The sequence below is a fragment of the Bemisia tabaci genome, chromosome 10 (assembly GCF_918797505.1).
Source record: "Bemisia tabaci chromosome 10, PGI_BMITA_v3".
Lineage (NCBI taxonomy): Eukaryota > Metazoa > Arthropoda > Insecta > Hemiptera > Aleyrodidae > Bemisia > Bemisia tabaci.
The window spans coordinates 19,491,042-19,506,876 of record NC_092802.1 but is presented as its reverse complement, the minus strand read 5'-3'; the positions used below and the strand labels follow the sequence as shown (position 1 = coordinate 19,506,876).

General features: G+C 38.1%; 2 protein-coding genes across 6 annotated transcripts in view; both read right to left on the bottom strand.

The window, feature by feature from the left end:
- Positions 1-13,947, bottom strand: part of LOC109033388 (uncharacterized) — a 32,001-nt gene extending 18,054 nt beyond the window's left edge. For 2 of the 5 annotated variants that reach the window (XR_002009044.2, XR_011900635.1), the window contains exons 1-3: positions 13,631-13,834; positions 11,828-11,960; positions 652-764 (exon numbers count right to left, since the gene is read on the bottom strand). The gene's annotated coding sequence lies outside the window, so the exon portion shown is untranslated. Of the gene's footprint in view, positions 1-651; positions 765-11,827; positions 11,961-13,630 lie in introns of all 5 variants that reach the window. The other 3 variants (XM_072305112.1, XM_072305111.1, XM_019045983.2) reach the window with 2 other exon arrangements.
- LOC140225613 (uncharacterized) lies at positions 2,685-7,333 on the bottom strand. The gene is made up of 2 exons (XM_072305116.1): positions 6,863-7,333; positions 2,685-4,367 (listed from the first exon to the last, which is right to left on the bottom strand). The coding sequence occupies exons 1-2, from the start codon at positions 6,915-6,917 to the stop codon at positions 3,958-3,960; spliced, it is 465 nt and encodes a 154-aa protein (XP_072161217.1). The 5' UTR covers positions 6,918-7,333; the 3' UTR covers positions 2,685-3,957.
- Positions 13,948-15,835: the final 1,888 nt, after the last annotated feature.

Below are 15,835 nucleotides of genomic sequence, written 5' to 3'. Positions count from 1 at the left end.
AGAGGGTTTTAAAGAGGATTAATTAAGGGCTGGTGGAAGGGGATGTTTGACCACCCATCAAATTATTATTATTATTCTTGACTCAAACACCGCACTTAAAGGAAAACAGCAATTCCTTCGTAGATGAATAAGTCAGTCTACTTGCAAGAAACTTCGGGCGATTGATAGTAATGACTCAAGCATTACTGATATTAGAACCAGAAATACCATATACTTTTGGTTGATGATCTTGACGAACTAGCGTCCTTCCCAGCGTCTTTTCTCTGCATACTAGAGTTTTTACTCTCTTTATTTCAACTACTCCTCCTTCTGTCGTCAAAATCACCATTCAAAAGTTGTATGTGCATGCCTCAACATACTTTAGAGGATTTAGTTGTATTGAAGAGAAATATATATTTGGAAAAGAATATTTTTGCAAGGAAACTGACGGAAGTGTAGATAGTTGGCAAAATTTAAGCCCAAAATTATTCACTCTCGTTTGAAATTTCATATTTTTCAGACGATTCATTGTAATACTTTTTGGAATCACTATAATTTTCTGCTGGATAAAGAAATAAAGGAAAAAAAAAGTGGAAACAGTAGGTTGTTACATCGAATGTGAAATGCTGATACTGAAACATGAAAAATATGGGCGAGTGCTTGAAAACAAACCTTTAGAGAGACGATGGACAGAAGATTAATGCTTTCTAGGATGGTAGTCTGGTGGCGTTTTTATCAGTACTAATTGAGATGGTTGTTCCCGCAGTTAAGAATTCGTCAACGATCTGCCAATAACAAGCACAAAAAAAACTTATTAATGAAATGATAAAAGTATGGACCAAACAGAGCTGCGTAAAAAAATAAAATACGCAAATAAACGAGAAGGAGAGGGAGAGAGCGAGAGAGAGAGAAAAAACAGCCTACAGTAATCTCGCAATATTGTCAGTCTCATTAGAAAGTTAGGCAACATCAAACTAAATGAGGAGTACGGAGTACGTGCCCCAATCGCTTTGCAGTTGGGCCTGCAAAACTTAAAGAAGGCAAAAAAAAATCTTGGAGGAGAGTTCCCATGACAGTTACAGTAATCGTTTTACGATTGCAGATACCAGCTTATTTTGTATCTTTAAAATGTAAAAATAAACTTTATTAATTTTTAAGAGGTATTAACCTCTTTGATACGTAAGCAAGGAGGTATACTAAGGGTCAAGGAATGATTGGTGTCTCTTAAACGATGAGTCGGAAGGTTTCAAGTCATTGCGCTCTGATTGAGCGTATTTCATTGGCGTCGAGGAGGAAGGTGCATGGACCATCTTGATAGCACTCGTTTTGAAACAATGCATCAGAGCGTTATAAGACAGCAAGTTATTAAATTCAAATGTCTGAAGATCATACGCTATAACGCTAAATCCATGAGCCTCGGCTCCGAGACCCATATGAATACATGAACGACATGGCCCGCATGGATTCTTCATAGGAACACATAGGTGTATCATTTTATTTTTACATTTATTTTGGTTGTAGCCCCCCTAGCCTCCCTTAGGGGATAAAATAGAGGGCACAATTTCCCCCGACTTTTGACTTTTTGCCTTCTCCATTTACCCCCCAAGAGAGAATAGGCCGGGGCTTTGGGGCCATAAAAATCGGATTCCTTGGGGTCGATTACCTGGTCAAGCACATTTATCCGGAGAATCTGCGTCAATTTTTGACCAAAGGGAAATTATGGAGGGAGCCGCTGTCCCCCTCTTTAAGGGATCATTTTTGGGCGTAAAGTGGTCCAATTTTGAACTTGTAGGGGTCGTTTTCACGTGAAATTTTCTGTACTTTTCAATTCTAATGAAATCGAATCGAAATTCAATCGAGAACCCCGACTTTTAAGATCGTGATCCCCCTTTATCCCCTCCCTCCCCGGGAAAGGGGAGCTGGGAGAGTTTTGAGACTATGAAATTCGAATTTCTTGGGGTCGATCCTTATTCAATCCCGCGGACCCCGTCTTCGTCCGACCTAAATCAACCGAGAATAAGGCCTGGTGCGGGTGCTCTGGGACACCCTGTATCACGTTTGCAGTCTGATAAAAATGATAAACATATAATAATTATCACGCGATTGTTGTCTTCTACGTTTCTTCATATCGTTTTCATTCCTCTGTGGCACTTCCTGGCATTTCCTCTGAAATGCACTGTGGCACTGCGGCAAGGAGCGCCGCTTAGAAGCGCCAGGCGCTTCCAGGGTTTGGTCCGTGGAGCAGCCAGGGGGCGCGTCCCCTAGTTTTACATATAAATTCATGGTTTCCGGGCCTCGTGCGGGAATCGAGATATGCATTTACACCAGAGCAAGAGCAACGGCATTTACTCATGGTGAAATATGAAACACTTTACATTAAGTAAAAAAAAAAAAAAAAAAAAAAAAAAAAAAAAAAAAAAAAAAAAAAAAAAAACTTGGGAATACTTTTATTCAGCCATTCGAATCGCGATAAAAGACAATCTCTCTATCCAGAATCAAAACGTGATACTTAATTTGTTACCAGTATTTGTATTCCTCTCAAGACAATTGAAAATAGAAATTTTCAAGTTTTTAAGAAGCCAACTTGAAGTAGCATTAGGTAAATTTTCAGAAGGCGAGAGCTTTTTAAAAATTAAAATTTTGAAATATATTGATTAAGATTAAAACTCATTCTTTTATAAGAAAAATTAATTATTATTGATAAGTACATTAAATTTAATGGTTCGAATGAAAAGGGTGGATTAGACTTCATTTTGCAATTAGGAAATACAATTTCTGGCTCACTTGTAAAAATACTTACATACATGGAGGAATTAATGGTACACACGTTGTTTGTAAACAGAGCAAGAAATTTTAGTTCCAAATTGCAAAATGAAGTCTAATGGAGGATTGAGCAAAGAAATAAACACTTTCTAAAAGACTTGCAATACATGTGCATAAATTAAACATGTATTATTCAGAATTATACGACTTTATTTACTTGCATTTTGGCCCCAACTAGCTAAAAACATATAACAAGTTTCTTTTTCTTTTCATATTTCTGAGAGAATTACTGAGAGTCTTTGAAATTTGTTTTTAATGGCTCTGACCTCTAACTGGCAGAGAATACCATACATGGTATTCTTTAAAAAGAAAAAAAACCTTATAAAAAAGAACATATTTAAAAATAATGAAAGATGTGAATAGCAACAGCAATTGATGTCGCCTCCAGAATATGACAAGCAAAACACAAGACTTAATTATGTATGGGATAAAACAGTGATGAGGGTAGGACTAAAATCTTGAAAATGTATTCTCTCTTCACCAAGAGGGACATTCGCTCAGAATACATTTATAAAATGGTGGTTTATGAACAAAATAAAAGCTGAAAACACTATCAAGGATCATAAAAAGATGGTAACTTAACTAACAACATGTTAAAATCATTAAAAAGTACAACAATGATAAAATTTGAATTTAAACAACAACAAAATTAAAAGAAATACTTTTCCAGAAAATTTAACTGGTAGATGACGAACATGAGCGGACGAAGCCAACTTTTACAATTAAAATAAAATAAAAATATCACAAGTTCTGTATTTAAGAGGAAGCTTGGTATCCAAATAGTTGTTAACAACAAAATTAAGGGGAAAATTCCGACTGCCATTACAATTTGGACCGCGTTTAGCAGAAACAAACCAAGCCTTAAAAGCTATTGACAAATTTAACTGGGCAATTTAATGTTATACAAGAGAAAGTTTGCGCGAATTCCTCTGAAAATTTCAAGGAATTTACTACGTACTATGCCAAAAAATTCACTGAAATTTGCACAAAAATTCGCATGACCGTTTTCATGTAAAACCTTAAATTGCCCGAATAAAGGCAATAGCAAATGTGGATTGGTTTTTTCTGCCTAGCACGGTACATTTAACACACTATTAGCGAATGTTTCCTTTATGAAACGCTTCCTGTTTCTACCCCTTCGTTACGGAGTGAAGTTTACCAAGGGTGGGCTCGTTTGCCGTCCAAGAAACCTTGCAAAGCTTCGGCCATTGCTGCGTATTTTTCTGCTGGCGTCTTCCTCTTCTGTGGAGGTGGACTATCGGGTGATGGTATCAACATCGGTATGATATAGAGTGGATCGGCATCCGCATAAGCAAGAGACTTCGGGCATCCGGCATCTTCCTTGCTTTTTGGTGGCTGCTGATGCTCGGCCGATGGACCCGGCTGGTTTTCGATTGACGCGGAACTGGTTGCTGAACTTGACACTGGATTGTTGTTGTTGGTGTCTACGGGCTCTTCCTTTGGTTCCGGCTTCTTTAAAGATCGATTTGATGACTTAACCTTTTTTACCCTTTTACCCCGTGCATTAACCTTGCGCGATGCCTGTTGTTTCTCGCAATTGCAAACTGAGAAAAAATAATAATAAAATAAAAATAATTTAAATCAAATAAGTTATGGTTATAACTGATGTATGAGTGTGAAGTGAGTGGAAATAGGTCATGGCCCGAAAATTAAATGGTCTAGATCAGAGCTGGGTTACAAAAATGTTCACATATTTTGAGTCTAGTTTGGAAGAAGCTATAAAATATTCATGGAAGCTAAATCGAAAAATTGGTCCTAAAAATTAGGGTTTTATGCCACTCGGAGGTACAAAGTATTTTCAGATTGAGACATACCCTGGTAAAAATTGGCGATAAGAGCTGCGTTTCAAAATACCATAGGAATTCTTATAGCCGGCTAAAGAAGGCTACAGAAAATCATATAGCTGGCTGTAGAATGCGGAGAAAATCATATGGCCGGGCTATACGAAGCGATAAAAAATTATGCAGCCGGGATATAGTTCCTATCGCCGGGCTTTACACTTTATCGCCTGGCTGTTGCTTTTTCGCCATCGATTATAAAAGGCTATAAGAAATTGTGTAGAAATTCGTGTGCTTTGGAAATCATTAAGTTTGATACGGAACCACCTTAATATTTACAAAACACACATTATATTTTCCTTCAATACATATTTTTTTTCATCAATTAAAATGAGAATAATCCATACAGGATGTGCAAACATTTTAAAGTCATGAGTTGAATAACGCTGACTCCGCCAGATTAAATATTAGAGCCTAACACAAAGCGGAGCGGCGACGCACTGGCGCCTACAAACCTAACAGGGATACTTCACGCATTGCGCAACGCGTGAAGTATCCCTGTTAGGTTTGTAGGCGCCAATGCGTGTTTCGCGCTGGCTGCCCGCCTGCCACAGCGCTTGAGGTAACTTTTTCACACCAGAGGTATTGCACAGTATCATACGAAACTGAAGGCGCTCTAATATATTAGTAATGGCAGGCATCCATCAAAAGTACGGAGCTTACCTCTCAAAATAAATCAAGATACTACGGCCCAAAAAGAGAGCAGTATTCCAAAAACTCACTAAGTCCGTAATTAGTAACGTTTAGCATACACTTTATCGCCTGGCTGTTGCTTGATCGCCATCGGCTATAAAGGGGTATTAGAACTTGTGTAGCCGGCTATAGAAGCTATTGGAAATCTTACAGCCGGCTGTAGGTCTATGGTATTTTGGAACACAGATTCTACTGCCAATTTTTACCAGAGTACCGACATTTCGAATGATTTACTCACGTTGCTTGGCCTACATCGACAATGCAACTCCCAAACCATGTACTTCGTTTGCAAAGTGTTACAATTTCCGCTCCTACTTTATTTTTTTCTATGCATAAAAATCGGCAACATTCCTGCCGTGATTGCGAAGAGAGCGGTAAGTGCAAAAATTAAGTCTTGGGAAAACTGGCTCAGAAGCGCCTGACCGAAAAATTTTATTGAAAGAAGCCATGATTTATTTTCTTTGTCAAATTGCCATTAATCATCCGAAAGACTCAATTACATAAGAGGGTATTATTAATTTTCATATTAGGCTAGTGTCAGGCAAGACAGCCGTAAGTGTTATTTCCTGCATGATTTCGTGGCTGCGTTTTGGACACACAAAAAACGCATTTTTGGGTTAGAAATCGGCACAAGAGGGCGGCACTTAACTTGAAAGCACTGTTTTCTTTGGCTCTCTGGAAGAATATTGTCACTTGCTGTCTTGCCTAAAACTACGTCATTTTTTGAGCATTTACGGCTCTCTCATGTCTCGTTTTGATACAGTTAAGATGAAATTCGCTTTTTTTTTTAGCAATTTCAGTGATTTTACCTAAAAGAGTTGAGACAAATTTTGAAGGAAACACGATTTCGAAAATTTGACACTTACTGCTCTTTTCGTTATCACAGCAGATTCCTTGAAGTTTCCACAGAATATTCTTCGCGCAGAGAAGAAAATTCACGGCAGTTTTAAAGCATCACCGTTGAGTAGTTTTTCATTCAAAAAATAAAGTAAGAAAGGAAGTCTACAACGTCGCAAATAGTGATACGTGGTTTGTAAGTTTCGCGTCAATATGTAACATGTACTTCAAGGGTTTTTAGTGAAGGGAAAAGTGACATCTGAGGAGAAAAAAGTTATTTTGACCAGTGGTGAGGCGCGAATGATCGATTATCGATAATTTCCCATTTGAAGTTATGGTAAAGAATCGATCATTAAAGTGTTCGTTGCGAACACCCTGTTTATCGATCCTTTTCCAAAGGTTTAAATGGTAGATCGATCGATACATCACAAAGCACACCATGCCACTGATTTTTACTGATGAATAAAATGAAATTAAAGCTAATATTTCTAGTATTTCAATCACTATTCTTTCTGATTTTCGAACGCGTATTATTCTGAGTTTCTAGGTCTTGCTAGTAGAACTGAACTTGACCTCTTATTAACCAATTAAATACGATTTACACAATAGTTAAAACCAGAAAAAGTTGGGTCATGCGTAGGAAATTTCAATTGATACTTATTAAAAATTACCTTTGTCTGCTTCTGAGAAGCCTCGTGATGCCCGTTGCCACACCAAAAGGAACATAGTAGAGAGAACACATAAAAATTCAAAAAATCTAACACACCAAGAACAAACATATAAGTATTAAAGAACTGGAAATTTAAAAATAGACGAGTACCTACATTTTCCACTCCCTTTGGTAGCATTCGAGAAAGTTTGCGAAATCACAACCCAGAAATTTCACCGTCAGGTATTAACAGAACATAGCGAAGTTCGGTGGTAAAAGCGACACTCAATTCAAAATATAACCTCCCGGTTCTGATTGTTAAATATGCCATATATATTTAAAAAAACGTGGATACAATCTCTCTTTTTTATCAATGGTCAGTAAATTTTGTAGAAAAAAACTTGATTTATCGTATTGCGTAGTGCGGCATTTCAACAGACTGAACGATATTTTAATCGAATCATAAGAGAATGAAAACATAACAACTCCGAAAAATGAAGATTTTCAAGAGCCACAAAAAACTGCTCAGTGTATACTCAGAATTTTGGCGCAAACCGCAGATCAATATCTTAATTTTTGACCGAGTTTTGATAGGGTCAAAGGTCAAATTTGACCTATTTTCAAAAAATTACAACTCCGGTTCAAATTATCGGAAAGAAAAAAATAAAACGAGAAAATTTACTAAATTGTGTTCGCTTTTTTGTAAAAATTGCAGAAATCACTTCGAACTAATTTTAAGGGGGGGTCCCGGACCCCCAAATACGTCAATTCAAAGGTCATTCAATTTTCCCGCAAAATAAGCCAATTTCCCCTAAATTTGCCTCCACATTATTTCAGTAAGGTCAAAATCAGTTCAACATTACGTTCGGCAAGTCCCCTTTCAGGAAAAGTTAAAAAAACGCAATTTAAGGTAATTAAATTTGACCGTTTAAATTGCGTTTTATTAACTTTTCCTGAAATTTGGGGACTTGCCGAACGTAATGTTGAACTGATTTTGACCTTACTGAGATAATGTGGAGGCAAATTTAGGGGAAATTGGGTGAAAAATTTGGTCGGAAAAAAAAGCTTGCTGGTGTCATAAGACATCTTGCCATGAGTCGCAGTTTAAAGGCTGAAGTGACACAGATACGCCATCTTCAATGGCTATCATGAAAATTGGGCATCTTCAATAAAATTTGGGCACTTTTAAGATTCTGAGTCGGTGGGTTTTCAATCTCGCAGATTTAATTTTTTTGCGGGTTGAAGAGTAAGAAAAAAAAGAAAAAAAATATCTTATTAATAGTCGAATAATAACACTCAAATGCAATTTTAGAATTGATTAACTTGGTAATCTTAATGAATAAATAAGGTGCCTGATAAAAGGGTTGAATTGTAAATTCAATTATAAGTTTAAGTGTAGTAAATTAAGATGTGCCGCTGGGACGTTGTCAACTGCCAGAACGTGGAAAGGTAGTCCCGACACCGTGTTACTTACAATATAGAATTTGCAGATGTATGAAATTTGCAGAATTTCGTGTTTAATTGGAAACTACTGAGTGACACACACCCCTTATAGTAACACGAGGATACCCTTATAGTTCATTGATTGAACAATTATTGAAGAAGATATGACAAAATAGTCTAATTTGCTAAAATACATTTGTTTAAATGGGAAATGCCGCCAGAAGACGTCAATGAGATATCGCTTGGATTCGAGAGAAAAGGTAAAAAAAAAAATGTCCGATTACATCTCTCCTATCTTCGGCTGTTTTGCTAACGTAGCCCTTGAAGCACCACTACAAATAAGACGGACGGAACCAACACAGCATGGGAACAGAGCAAGGGAAAGTCGCGCGTTGATGACGGCGCAGGGATACAACTATTCGTACTTGATGGATGTCCGTGTTGCATCTGAAAAATTGAAGGCGCTACGGCGCGAGACGTGAGCTCGCGATGCTCCGCTCTATGCTGCCAACCAATGATTTGTCGCTTTGGTTCGGAAGAAAACTTATAAAAACCAGACCCAGAAACGTCAAAAAAATTTGAATTTCTCGCTCGAATTGCGACAAAAATGACAAAAATTCCGGACCCTCTCGCTAAATTCCGCACAATCTCAGTACTTCCGGACCACCCTTAAAAAAATCAGTACTATTTCCGGACTTGTAGACACCCTCCAGGAAGTCTACGACGACGTCGCAAACCGAGATACGTGGTTGCGGACTTACACCGTCGAAATACTTCCGGGATGAGCCTCGAGATACGTAAGACGATGTGTTAACCGTGGCTCACCACAGAAATGCACTTACGGCTCTCTTCCGTAACACGACAGCAGTATGGCTGACAAGGGGAGGCTACCGATTGTCCACCTCAGATCGGGTTCAAATTTGGCAGAGAGGTAGAATAGGTTAATATAAGAAACCGTATTTTTTTTTAGGTGCCAATGCCCAGCCGTTTTTGAGTTATGAATTTTTGAAGTTGCCGTTTTTTCGTGTCAGCGACGCGCTCAAGTCGAGCCTACTGTGCGCGCATCTTTTAATGCGATCCGAGTGTCCCGACGGTCAAGTGAGTCAGTTGCCGAAGCGGTAGCGCGCTCGCCTACGGTGCTGCAGGTTCAGGGTTCGATACTACCGCCGTGCAATATATTCTTGCAATTGATTATTTTGTTTTTTAATCGCTTCATCACAGCAAATTGTAAGTCACCTTGTAGACGTTGTGGTGCTGATTATATTTTTTTCCTTTTTTGTTACACACTCATTAAAAAAATAAAAAATACATAAAATTTAATTAGAATCATAACGTCTACAAAGTGACTTACAATTTGTTGTGATGAAGCGATTAAAAAACAAAATAATCAATTGCAAAATTGTTATTGACGGAGGTAGCATCGAACCCCGAACCTGCAGCACCGTACGCGAGCGCGCTACCGTTTGGGCAACTGTCTCACCTGAACGTCTGGACACTCGGATCGCATTAAAAGATGCCCGCACAGTAGGCTCGACTTGAGCGCGTCGCTGACACGAAAAAAACGGCAACTTCAAAAATTCATAACTCAAAAACGGCTGGGCATTGGCACCTAAAAAAAAACACGGTTTCTTATATTAACCTATTCTACCTCTCTGCCAAATTTGAACCCGATCTGAGGTGGACAATCGGTAGCCTCCCCTTGTGAGCCTCACCTCCCGGGCACCTCTATGAGAGAAGGTTTGAGGGACACCCTAGAGCTAAAAAGGGACGCTTACGTTTTCCTAAAAAAATTTAGAGTCTCTCGTATGACATTTACATGGACTTCATTCGGAAATTAGGAGCTACTGATTCCGACTCATATACTACTATATACTATACTAATATTCTGCAGGTAAGTTTGTAGTGCAGTGGTAGCTCCTCAAATCCCCTCTTTGAAGCTGTATAAATCTCCAGAATCTGAAGCTGCGGGAGCGCCACAGATCACACTTGACAGAAGATATTGGTATACCCTCCACAGCTTGTCAGTGGCTGTTTGTGCCCATGCACTAAGGCCAAAGCACTGTTACAGGGCAAAAAGTCAAAAAGTCCAAAAAAAAAAAAAAAAAAAAAAAAAATACCCTCCACAAATATGGTTAGTGGTTCTCTTCCTCTCTGTGGCAGGGCAAAATGTGCCGTAAGATGAAACCTTGAACTGTTTGGTGGAGCAGAAAAGCGGATTTCGATTTAGAAATGCAAGCTTTAAGTTTTAACACTTCATAAAAACACTTTCCTATAATCTCAAGAACACTACAAAGTTGAAAGTAAAGTTGAGGGCTTGCATGCAGTTTGCACTTAAGTCCTCATTTTGAGACATAATTTGCTTTACTATTAATATTTTAAGCATTTGAAAGGAATGATTTGTACAACTGGCAACAGAGTCAGCAAACTTCAACAGTTGTTAACTTGAATTTTCTTTTATTTGGACCACATTTTGCAATTTGGAACTATGAATTCTGGCTCTTCTGGAAAAACACGTATGTGCATAGGGAAACCAATGGCACATACGTTGTTTTAAAACCGGGCTCGAATCTATAGGTCCAAATTGCAAAATGTAATACATTTGTCCTTGAACTTTGATCTATAGCCAAAGGGTTCATTTTTAGAATTCTTGGATGTCATTTGCACCAAATGATGAAAATCAAACCATTCACACTGCTGTACAGTTATGTATTTCACAAATTCCTTTCCACCTCAAGGTACAACTTTTGGGACGCAACATCTCCCAAGTAGCAGAGGTTGCAAAAACTTGCAACAAAATAGTTTGATTCTTGCAACTAACAGATTTATGTGCAGATTGTCTACTCTCTCCCTCAAAGGAGCTAGCTTGCTGGAACTAGTTGCAATTAAGTTGAAATATGTTTCAACTTCAAAGTATTGCTGGTTGCCTATCTTTATATTTTAAACAACTTTGGTTCAGCAATTTTGCAATCTCAGCAGGTTGCAACTTTGTTTTCTGATCAGATCACCGAAAATCGGCACTAATCGACCAAAAGTTGACCGAAAGTTACAACTTTATTGCAACTAATACCAACATTGTTTCAACTTGTTGCAACTTTTACATTGCAAAATGCTACTTGGGCTGCAGGGAAACTTTTGAGACAATAAGCTGCCCAGTTAGTAAACCTGGCATAAGTCAATAAAGACTTCTGCTGCTGAGTTACCGGGGCCATAACTTCTGCATGAATGAGAAAGATTCCATTTTGCTCTCTGACTTGCGCTCAGCAACATCAGCATCTAAGATACTTACTGTGCTTTTCTGGCACACTTTGACCTGCTGTGTTAGTCAGGTACATTTACACCCATAAAAATAGAAAATTTGAAAAAGAAAAGAAAGAAAGCAAGAAAAAAAACAGCAATGAGGTACAGAGAAAGAAAGTAACTACCCATCACATGTTGAATGATACTTAAATTTTAGCCTGGTAAAACAGGGAAAAACTTTGCAGCAAGAATGTCTAAAGATTTTGTAGGGTATAGTCAATGATATGAGAGACATGCAGATATTTACCTCTATTTTTTATTGTCCTTGATCTTAGCCGCATCGTTCCACGTGTAAGTGAGTAGACTGGTGACAGAGGAAGAAGGTACTCGAAAAGATCTTGCCTACAACTTCACAGCACTTCCAAATCTTTCGACTCAATCTGGCAAAAAAAAAAAAAGCATTAAGCATCACTGCGGATTCATATTATCAGGGATTGTAACACACTTTCCTGATGAATTTTCTAGCTTGAAAAAATTTTTTTTACTTCAATACGGACATTTTTGTAGGCATTAGAGGTCCTCTCAAAATCATGCTAACATGATTTTGATTAATTTTAACAGCTGTTAAAATTAAAGGTCTTTACTACTTAGTTTACTGCTAAGTGTTACTTTTTTAATTCAAAATTGAAGTTGGCGATGTGTGACTAAACGAAAAGGACACTGCACACTCCTTATGGGAAAGTGCACCACGATCGATTTTTAAATTTTTTACTGCATTCAATTCATCTCAAGATGCTGATCAAAAGTGATAATTGCGTCGACCTCTACGATTCCCCATTTTCGCACTGTGCGCCCGGAACGCTTCAATTTTTCAGGGATGAAGATTCAGAAAGAGCAAGGCATTCAACAACAGGTCTGATGTGAATAGCAAGTGTCTGTCTTCATATTTATTCCTGCCTACTCTGGGGCTATCTTCCTCCCACTCTCGTCTGTTTGACATTCACTGTTTTTCTCTGACTTTCCTGTTCTTACGCTCCTCACGAATCTGATTTGGATGGTCAAGCAAAAAGGCAGAATCCGAGATAAGACTACCGCTCGGTGCTTGAGTTCCCCTGATTTCCTTGATGACACACAGCCGACCGTTCACTCAAGGGCTGAAATGAGGAATCTCTCAGACTTTTTATCACCGAATAATTTAAGCATTCTGGGCGTATTGTGCAAAAACAGTGCATCGTAGAAAGTTGGCGCAATAAAGACTTTTGATTACCATCTTGAGATGAATTGAATGCAATAAAAAAAATTAAAAAATAATCATGATGCACCTTCCCATTTAGAGTAGGTAAGCAGGGTCCTTTTCAATCTTTAAATTCTCATGATGCGGATAAGTTTATCGATAACTACTAATGGACCGATCTTGAAGCGGCATTTCTTCTGATATGTCACCATTGTTTTCGATGGTTTGCCCTTAGTTGTTCCTTGTAGCCAGAAAAAGCTATTTCCATTACCGTGAAACCACCTTGTGTTGGTGCTGAACCTAGCATAGCACCAGACTAGGATTAGGAGAGTTAAAAGGGATTCCTTAGGATGTTGAAACTGTCAATGACCAAGATTTCCCCCGAGAATATTCTAGTAATACTTAGACTGATTTAGTAGCTGCATCAATCGATATAATTGGTTCAAACGTAAACAAACTCAGAACCTAAGTTGTGATTTACGCCATTTCGCGCCCTTTGCAACATGGTGGTAAAATGCATCTGAGTGTTCCTTACAATCAAAAGTTATCGTATGAATCTTCAATTGATTTATGACTGGTCAATGACTGATGAAGGAACACAATTAACTCATGAAACATTATGTTGGATTGTTCTGTTTTGGTCCAAGAGTTTGTTAATGTATTAGATGACGTACTCGCTGGATCAGTTCATATCAAAACTTGATGTAATCTTTTATCTGGAAACAATGATAGCATTCCCGTCTGTTATCTTGAGATCATAAGACACGCAGTGATAACCTACTGCTTTAGAAAAATAAAAAAAAACTGTCGAGAAAAAAGGAGGAGAGAGGAGCATAAATGGAATAATAAATACGTTGTCCTTTGAGAATTACTTACATTTTAAGAATTTCAGAGGTGTGAAATGATAAATTTTGATTCAGCAGCCGGCAGTTTTCTTTGGAACGAATTTTCGTGCGATTCGTGTTCGAACAAATGCGTTTTTGTTTTTGTTTACATGAACATATGATTCATGACGTCACCATGTTGACGTTGTCAACTAGTCGTATAAATTATTGGTTATTTACGTTCACCAAATACTCAGTTGTATTTGAAGTTATACTATTCTCAGAATTAAAATTTGAAAACCCATTCATGTACATGCGTTTTAGAAGAAATTCCGAAAATAGAATATGGACACGCGGTATGTCATGATCTTACAAAAACTGACAAAAACTCATCCAAATCGGTTCAAATCGCTACATTTTCCCATTTATTCCACTTTTCGAACAGAAGGAATCTTAACCGCAAATTCTGAACCAGACGTTTTGATTGGTCCAGAGCGGTTCATTCCATTTATTCCGAGGTTGATTCCGAGTTGAACCGAAATAAGCGGGAATTTCAAATAATTCCGGATATCCTGTTTACTACATGATTTCCGTTTCCGGTAAAACAATGTTGACAAATTTACAAAAATTCGTAGGGTAAAACTGACAACACTGTTTTACCGGAAACGGAAACGATTGGGCAAACAGGATATCCGGAATTTGTAAAACTGACAACATTGCTTTATTTGAAATTCCCGCTTATTTTGGTTCAACTCGGAATAAATGGAATGAAACGCTCTGGACCAATCAAAGCGTCTGGTTCAGAATTTGCGGTTAAGATTCCTTTTGTTCGAATGGAGGAATAATTGAAAAAAATAGGTTGTAAAAATTAGTAAAAATTGCTGAGTGCCACTGACGGATGTTTACTTTTTGCAGGCAAAGACCCCCTCGGAATGAGCAGGCAAGATGGCTGCGTGGCGCGACGGGAACTCAGAGCAGTTCGAGCACTCTCTAACCAATACCTACTCTAACCCATCCTATCGTCTGCCGTCTCCCCACCTTATCCATCCACATAATCATGTTTCCAATAAGTAATGTAAAATGAATCAGTGAGTTCGGAAACACTCCAACTTGGGTTTTTTTCGATTTTCACTTTTTTACGGTTTAGTAACACTTATGGATAAGTAGAAGCATCTGCACGCAAAAGGATATTTCGAAGTTGCAATCGGAAGTGCTCGAAACGGCGACGGGAAAAGGGAAGAATCGAAGAATTTCATTGGAAATACCAATTTTTGGCCGATCAAGGGAAACGGGCGACTATCCGATGCGGTTTTATTTTTTCGGTTCAGTATACCTTGTTCCAACAAGTTATATAAATATTCAAGCGTTATTCAGGTCAAAAAATATAAATTTTTCAGGGCAGACTATGAAAAATCAGTATCTGAAACTTGGTGCGTTAAAGTCTCTAGAGTACTTCTTGCGTCCTTTGGCACCAAAAAAGTTTTTCTTAAACTAACTTCTTCGCCCGCTGCGAAGTTTTAGGTGTTTCCTGAAAATTTTTTTTCCGAGTTGGTGTATTTTCGAACTCACTGATTCAAATGTCATCTTAGGTACCTAATGCTATATTTATGCTCCCATATTTCACCCCTTGATGCCTGACTGGTAAAATTCACCACTTTTTGGATCGTTATGTACTTTTGTAGGTATAAGTTATCAAAAGCAGAAATGTGCAAAGATATTTTTTTAGCAAATTTTTCAAGAAATATGCTAAGTGCCTCGTTACCTTTAACAGGATGTTTCCCAGAAGTTGTACCATTGTGCCACAAAAAAAAAATTTATAAATTTGTGCGAATGCTGAGTTAAATTTTTAGCTTGATGGTTCATCTTCACATGGAAATATTTTTGGTAGAATTACAAATTCCACAATGAAAGTCTATAGCAACACAGCTAACTTAGCAAAAGCCCTCATATTTCTTGAAGTCAGGAGAGGGTAATATTCCCCCCCCCCCTCCTCCTAACTAGTTCCCCCAATGCTCCTGAAAACATCTCTGCTGAGCGCAAAAACCCTCAAACTCATCCCTCATCATCTGGCATCCCCATGGCTCAGATATAAAATTGAAGCCCCCCCCCCCCCCTCATTTTCCATCAAAATTCAAAATGTAAGTAGGTACGTTTAGAATTTGATTTCAATGCCTCAGAACGCTGCGGGGCCCCCACACAAGCTTGTGATTTCTCCAGATATGCTAAAGATTTTCCCTCCTTAGGTAATCCTTAAATT

Coding starts and splice junctions, on each gene's coding strand:
- LOC140225613 (XM_072305116.1), bottom strand. CDS start 6,917: ATGTTCCTTTTGGTGTGGCAACGGGCATCACGAGGCTTCTCAGAAGCA. Junction 4,368..6,862: donor CTTCTCAGAAGCAGACAAAG/GTAATTTTTAAT, acceptor ATTTTTTCTCAG/TTTGCAATTGCGAGAAACAA.